The sequence below is a fragment of the Mandrillus leucophaeus genome, unplaced genomic scaffold (assembly GCF_000951045.1).
Source record: "Mandrillus leucophaeus isolate KB7577 unplaced genomic scaffold, Mleu.le_1.0 Scaffold539, whole genome shotgun sequence".
Classification (NCBI taxonomy): Eukaryota; Metazoa; Chordata; class Mammalia; order Primates; family Cercopithecidae; genus Mandrillus; species Mandrillus leucophaeus.
Window position 1 is genome coordinate 2,060,460 of NW_012105797.1, and position 7,632 is coordinate 2,068,091.

Genomic DNA, 7,632 nt, shown 5'->3' on the forward strand with positions numbered 1-7,632 from the left:
TTTTTTTTTTTTTGAGATGGAATCTCAGTTTGTTACCCAGGCTGGAGCATAGTTGTGTGATCTAGGCTCACTGCAACCTCTGCCTCCCGGGTTCAAGAGATTCTCCTGCCTCAGCCTCCTGAGTAGCTAGGATTACAGGCACGTGCCACCATGTCTGGATAATTTTGTACTTTTAGTAGAGCCGGGATTTCACCATGTTGGCCAGGCTGGCCTTGAACTCCTGACCTCAGGTGATCGACGAGACTTGACTTCCCAAAGTGCTGGGATTACAGGCATGAACCACCGCACCCGGCCTTCTATTTCTTTTTGTCAATTTTGCTAACACGTTTCTCTAAGAGTTAACTTATTTTACATATTTTCAAGTGTATTATTAAAATACATATCTTACTCATCTGTTTTTTTTTGTTTTGAGGTGGAGTCTCGCTGTCGCCTGTTTTTTATTTTCTATATTTTCTATTTTCACTCTTCTTACTGTTAATTTATCACTATGTATGTGTGTATATGTATATGTATTATATGTAATATGTGTATGTATGTGTGTGTATATATATATAATCAAGTCTGCCATAGGTCTAATCTATATTTTGTTATTCTTTTAAACAAATGGCTTTGGGTTTGCTAGTAATATCTTTTGTCATATTGTATCAATTTCTGTGGTTATATTTGTTGTTATTTTCAAATTTGAGTTAATTTATTTTTATTTTCTGAATTCTTTGAATTGAAATATTATTCCATTTAATTTTTCTAATAATAATTTCTCTATTTTATTCAACTAACTTTAATGCACAGAAAAGAAACAGAACTAAATTATTGGAATTCTTTGTTTTCTTAATGTAGATAGAAAATTTTTCAGATCTGAGGAAGGTTATAGGAATGACTAAATGAGCTAAAAATTAATGATATATGTGAACCTGGACTGTTAACAGTGAGCTACAAGTAGTATTTGTACAGTTTTATGCCCTTTACAAGTTTTTACAGTCATTACTACATTTTTTTAATAACAAATGTATTTAGATATAATTTACATACCATAAGATTCACTCTTATAAAGTGTACAATTCAGTTTAACTGTTACAGCTATTTAATTTTTGAACACTTTAGTCACCCCAAAACAAACTCCATGCCCATTAGCAATCATTTCCCATTAATACCTCCCCTCAGCCCTAGAAACCACTGATCTATCTATTTTCTACCCCTAAAGATTTGCCTATTCTGGACATTTCATATAAATGTAATCATGTAATATGTGTTTTATGACTAGCTTCTTTCACTTGGCATAATGTTTTCATTTGTTTTAGCATACACCAGTAATTATTTTCTTTGTATTGATGAATAATATATCTATCATGTGGATAGACAACATTTTTTTATTCATCAGTTGATGGGCATATGAATTATTTCCATTTTTGGTTATGAATAATGCTGCTATGAATATGCACCAGTTTTTTTGTGAATATGCATTTTTAATTATCTTTGATGTACAATTAGAATTGGAATTTTTGCTGGGTCATATGGTAACTCAATATTTAATGTTTTAAAGAAGAGCCAAACTGTTTTCCAAAGTGACTGCATTTTTTCTTAATAGCCAACTGGCAGTGTATGAGGGTTCTAATTTCTCTACATCCTTGCCATCAGCTGTGTCATCCAGCTTTCTTATTATAATCATCTTAGTCAGTGATTAAGTCTTAGTTTCATAGCTAAGAAACCATTGCCTAATTGAAGGTCGCTAAGATATATGCCTGTGTGTTCTTCTAATAGTAATGTAGTTTTAGTTCTCACATTTAAGTGTGTAATACAGTTTGAGTTAGTTTTTGTCTATGGTGTGAGATTAGTCTGAACATAAGTGGAGGAAAAATTGTCTTTCCAAGAACTAGTGCTGGGAGAACTAGATTTTCACATGCAATTGAATTATATCTGAACCTATCTTATACCATATACAAAAATTAATTCATATTGTATCAAAGACCTAACATAAGAGCTAATCCAAAATTAGATATTTTTTTTCTTTTAAACAACTGTGCATCCAACACAAACATTTTCTTTATTTTAAAAATGCTAAATCCAGGCTATTAAATTTTAACAGTATTTGTTTTATTGGGAGCTATCTGGAACTATTCTGTACATGTTTTTGATACACATTTTTTCAGTTAGCTCTAGTCACAATAATGTCATACAGAAGAAACAATACTGTGCAATAAATAACTGCAATATCTAAGTGATCACAACAATATACATCAGTATGTCTCACAGTAATTAGTTTAGGGTTTGATACATTTTTGAAATAACATAATTTTAGTAACTTTCAGATACTGAAACATTCTTTTAGACACAATAATACTAAAAGAAACTTTAATCTCATATCCGTTTTCAAAGCTTCTTTCCTTTCTTCCTACTCAGGCCTGTTTCAGGCTAAAAGAAACCAGTAAGGAATGATATAGTTATGATATTTTTGGACTCTGCAGAAAGCCGCCATCTTCTCTCTTAATGGAAGCACTCTCTAACTATAAGTCCAACAACTTCTTCACAGAAATCTTTTTCTGTTGTTGTTGGATATTTCTTCTCTATAGATCTGTAAATATAGGGTAGTTAGCTAAGAGAATAGCAAAGTTAGCTTTAGCCACATCTTAGAAATTCCTATGGTGATTTTTCTGAGCTTTGTCAGGTGAAATTCTAAAAAAAAAAACAAAAAAACAAAAAAACAGAAAACCCCTTATTTTGTTTTTGTGTGACAATAATTCTTCTATTCTTTAATCAGTGTCAGGTATATGTAAATTCAAGCAATAAAATCTCCCTAATAACTATTCTAATGAACACATATAAACCTAAGTTTTACAAGTTTCCGTTAAATATTGGATTAAAAGAAATTGCTGTTTTAAGATGGAGAATTATGTAATAAATTATACTTTTAAATAATATATTTTGATCTCAAGCATTTTATTACCAGAGTTTACATTTTCATAAGCCTATTAAACATAAATTTAATTTCAGATCCTTTTGAAGCATTCATCATCTTTTCTATTCGTCATGAGATCAGAAGGATTGATCTTCACAAAAGAGACTATAGTCTACTTGTTCCTGGATTGAGAAACACAATAGCACTTGATTTTCACTTCAATCAAAGTTTACTTTATTGGACAGATGTTGTAGAAGACAGAATATACCGGGGAAAGCTTTCTGAAAGTGGAGGTACATATATTATAATTTTCCTTAATGTTTAGATTACTTTTTTAAGTGAAAATTCAAAGAACACATTATAACTAGAAAAAATTTTGATTATTCTTTGACCTTTGATCCTTTATCCCCTCCCTTATATATGTAAAATCAGGGGTGTTGAGCATCTGTGCGAGCACCTGTTGGGGGCAGGAAGTGGTGATGCTCATGCTGTTCACACCATTTGCCACTGTGGACTTTTCCATGGACTGATGGCAAAGAAATTTATTTACAAGAAAACGAAACAAAGTGACTGGTTGTTACATACCATTAGTCACATTTTTAGGAGTTAGAATAACTTTTATTTTTTTTTTTAATTTTGCTACCATCTTTCAAGATAATTCAAAAAAAATGAAAAAAAAATATTACAAAGATGACCAATATGAGCTAAATATTTTTGCCATAATTTGACTTATTTCTTTTGGCTAAACTAATCCTTTCTTAAGTAGAAAGTCTTTGATATAAATAGCCAGGTGCAGTGGCTCACGCCTATAATCCCAGCAATTTGGGAGGCCGAGGCAGGTGGATCACGTGAGGTCAGGAGCTCCACAACAGCCTGGCCAATATGATGAAATCCCATTTCTACTAAAAATATAAAATTAGCCGGGCGCGGTGGTGCATGCCTGTAATCCCAGTTACTCAGGAGGCTGAAGCAGGAGAATTGCTTGCATTTGGGAGTCGGAGGTTGCAGTGAGCTGAGATTGTGCCATTGCACTCCAACCTGGGCAACAGAGTGACACTCCATCTCAAAAAAAAAAAAAAAAAAAAAAAAAAAGGAAGTATTTGACATAAATATATATTTCTCTTGAAATGTTGCCTCCATATACCATTCCAAGAACAAGGTATCTCTTTCAAATTGTTAATTCCATTCTAAATCACCTTTGCAATTTTGAAAAATGGTCATATTTAAGCGCATAATATAATTATGATATGTAAACTTATATCCTATGCCATATACTGATTTTAAACGGTGGATTTAGATTCATAGGATTAATTGGTTAGCGATTTCATAAAACATATTGTTAATATGTCTAACAAAAAGCACTGATGCGGTAGCAACGTTACAAACTACAATGATTTATCATATTACAAAAGGTGTTTAAAAAGGAAAGTTTTGGCTGACCAGCACAGTGGCTCATGCCTGTAACTCCAGCACTTTGGGAAGCTGAGGCAGACAGATGCTTAAGCCCATGAGTTCGAGACCAGCTGGACAACATGGCAAAATCCCATCTCTGCTAAAAATACAAAGAAAGCTGGGTATGGTTTTGTGCACCTGTAGTCCTTGCTACTCAGGAGGCTGAAGTAGGAGAATCATCTGAGCCCTGGAAGTTGAGGCTGCAATGAGCCGTGATCACACCATTGCATTCCAGCCTGGGCAACAGAAGTGAGACCCTGTTTCAAAAAAATAATAATAAAATAAATAAAATAAAATAAATAAAAGAAAGATTTTTTAAAAAAAATTGTGAAAGAAATTAAATAATAGATAAATAAGAATATTGGTAGGCATCACCAAATCGCTTATTTTTATTCATACCTTTTCTCTTATTTACATTTTTGTTATATCGTACAAATCTTAGGGTCCCAGGTGAGGAAGAGGGTCATCTGGGGCTTATCTTTGTTAAAGTTTAATATAGTAGTAGCTGTTACCTGTTATGCTTCCACGAAGAGAAAAAGAGTGAGTGCTGATTAGCCAGAATGCATATGAGCTCTGGTGGGCTTTTTCTTTTCATTTTATTCTACTCTTGAAGATCAACATTTGAGTTAAGTTGCACTGATTGTTTCCAAAATCCCTTGCTCTGAATACAAAAGTCAGAAACAAGAAGAAACTTTTTTTTTTTTTTTTTTTTTTTTTTTCCGCCACCTCAATGTTGTTATTAACCTCAGAGCTGTTTAAAAACTTGATTCCACTGATACTAAAAGGATTTACTAGATTAAAGATTTCTGGTAAGGGTGATAGGTAATGCCAAATTGGAGACTACTTGGTGTTGCCTGTGCTAAGTTGCACTTTTGCAATCTCTCAAAGTGGAAATCACATTGAAATAATTTGTACTGCTGGTAGCAGGTAGGCCTTTTCCTTTGTACTTAACGCAATCCTTGAATAGGTGCACATACTGGTTTTCCTTCTTTTGTAGGTGTCAGTGCCATTGAAGTGGTTGTGGAGCATGGCCTGGCTACTCCAGAAGGCCTGACAGTCGACTGGATAGCAGGAAACATATACTGGATAGACAGCAATCTGGACCAAATCGAGGTGGCTAAACTAGATGGCTCCCTAAGAACTACACTAATAGCAGGAGCCATGGAACACCCCAGGGCCATTGCTTTGGACCCAAGATATGGGTAAAGAAGTTTGCCTTTTATAGATTGAGTTTGGCATAAAAAACAGGCTTTCAATTTAATATTGAATTCAATTATCTCATCAATTATGAGTCAAAGTGTCAAAGTGGTTATTTTGTGCTAACGTATGTGTGTGGGGTGGGGTGGGGGTGGGTGTGTGAGTTGTATATACAGCAACTAGTTTAAGTTTATTGCCACAAGTTTGGTTATAGGATTGCTTACATAGGTACTTTTAGAGGCTCAAAATGTATTTTTTTTTTTTTTCTAAATGTGGGCATTAGGCCCTATTGGAAGCTATTGCAACTCTTTTTCAAAGCAGTAATTTAATGAATTTATCTTCGCCCTGCCAAAGAGATGCTGTAATTGTTTCTAATGGTTGCAAACTACAGGGCCAGTCTTTGTTCTAAATAGTCACAGATGTTAACCATCTCACCCTTTATTTATTTTTTATGTTCTTGGAGTCAGTTTAAAAGAAAATTTAAATAAGCTTGAAGGAGTCCAGTGGTGAGATATTGACTACTGGGAGATTTGAAAGACAAAGCATATGATTCTGGAAAACAAGGTTCAATGTTGAGTAACTCAGGTTACTGCCTCTCTTCCCTTGTGTGTTCCTTTGTGAAGGAGCAGAAGAGAGGCCCTGGATTTCCATCCAGAAGATGTGGGTTCCCATTCCTGCCCAGTCACTTATACTCGGGGGGTATCAAGTGTATTCTTTTTCCTTAGATTTCAGGTTTCTGTTCTATGAATTGGGGATCATAACATCTTCCTCCTTCAGTTGTTTTTAAGGAGATGATATACATAGGAGATAATATGCAACTGATATGTGAGAATGCTTTGTTATTCCTGTCGACTATGACCTTTGTAATTTTTTTGTAAATCAAAGACCATTGTCGAGTCTAAAGGTTAGCAGAAAAGAATTCGTTGGGAGGCTTGTACCTTTAAGTAATGTCAAGTCCAGGGAAAGTCAATGAGTGCTTCAATGAGAGAGGAGCTCCAATGAACAAGGAGTGAGCCAAGAGAGAGTTCAATGAGATAAAGAAGAGAGAAAAGCCAGCCTATGTCTAAGTCGGCCTCCTGGCCACACTCTCTGACTTTTGCTCTTGTCTATGCCTAAGACTCAGAAGTCAATAGATTGGGAAGTATGTTTACGTCTCTTTTCGTCAATTTTGACCTAGAAATGAAGGGGCAGAAACCACTTCTCTAGAGCAGGGATTCCAAATTGACCACCCTCATTTCTGTGTTTGCTTTATTTTCCACAGTGTTTTAAATTTGCTTGAATTAGTTGTCAAAATTTAAAATATTGAGAGATTTTACATAAGATTCTGGATTTCTGCCTTGTTTCGTAAAATAGGGAGATCTGGTAACAATGAGCTGAGTGGTAGCTGTTTCTCTTAGCCTCGAAGTGTATTCTCTAGTTTATGTAGTCTACATTTGACCTATTTCACTCATTACTTCCTATAATAACAGTTTATCAGGAGAAAGCCTGCTATGTTTAATAAGACATGTCTTTATTTTTCAATATTTTATTCCTGAGGTACAATAGATTGCTGATACTGACCGTATACTTCCCACAAAGTTGCAAGCTCATTATCAGCCAGGGCCTTATCTCCAGTGCCAACTACTGATATAAGGGTTTTACCTATCAGACCTAAGTTGTGTCAGCATGAGAAACTTTCTGAATAAAAGAAAAGTAGTATTTTGGAAAAAGATTGTAATCATAGCATGTATACCAACATGAGAAGAAAAATATGAATAATTCCAAAATTATAAATGACACAGAACACACAAAAACAGGTGTATGAAAGTTTAAAAATGGCCTCACCAAACCAGATAGATTTTGCAGTTGATACCTCATTTTCCACTGATATTATATTAACAATGCTAGGATCAACTTATTTATCTCAGTTTTGAAAATATCCAACCTGAGAGTAAAGAAAATAAAAACACCAAGGACATACAACCTATAAATACTATTTAAGTGAAAATACCAAGTACGATTTCAGTATGAAATATCCTCAAAGAGTTGAAAGTTAAATAGAAAGCTAGCCTGAAAGTAGGGGAAACTCAAAAATGCTTCTGGGGGAGTTG

General features: G+C 34.3%; 1 protein-coding gene across 1 annotated transcript in view; it reads left to right on the forward strand.

Annotated features, from left to right (window-relative positions):
* Positions 1–5,551, forward strand: part of LOC105551939 (low-density lipoprotein receptor-related protein 1B-like) — a 411,008-nt gene extending 405,457 nt beyond the window's left edge. The window contains exons 20-21 of the mRNA XM_011997389.1: positions 2,989–3,186; positions 5,343–5,551. Of these exons, the coding sequence (XP_011852779.1) occupies positions 2,989–3,186; positions 5,343–5,551 (407 nt within the window). The remainder of the gene's footprint in view (positions 1–2,988; positions 3,187–5,342) is intronic.
* The last annotated feature ends 2,081 nt before the right edge of the window (positions 5,552–7,632 follow it).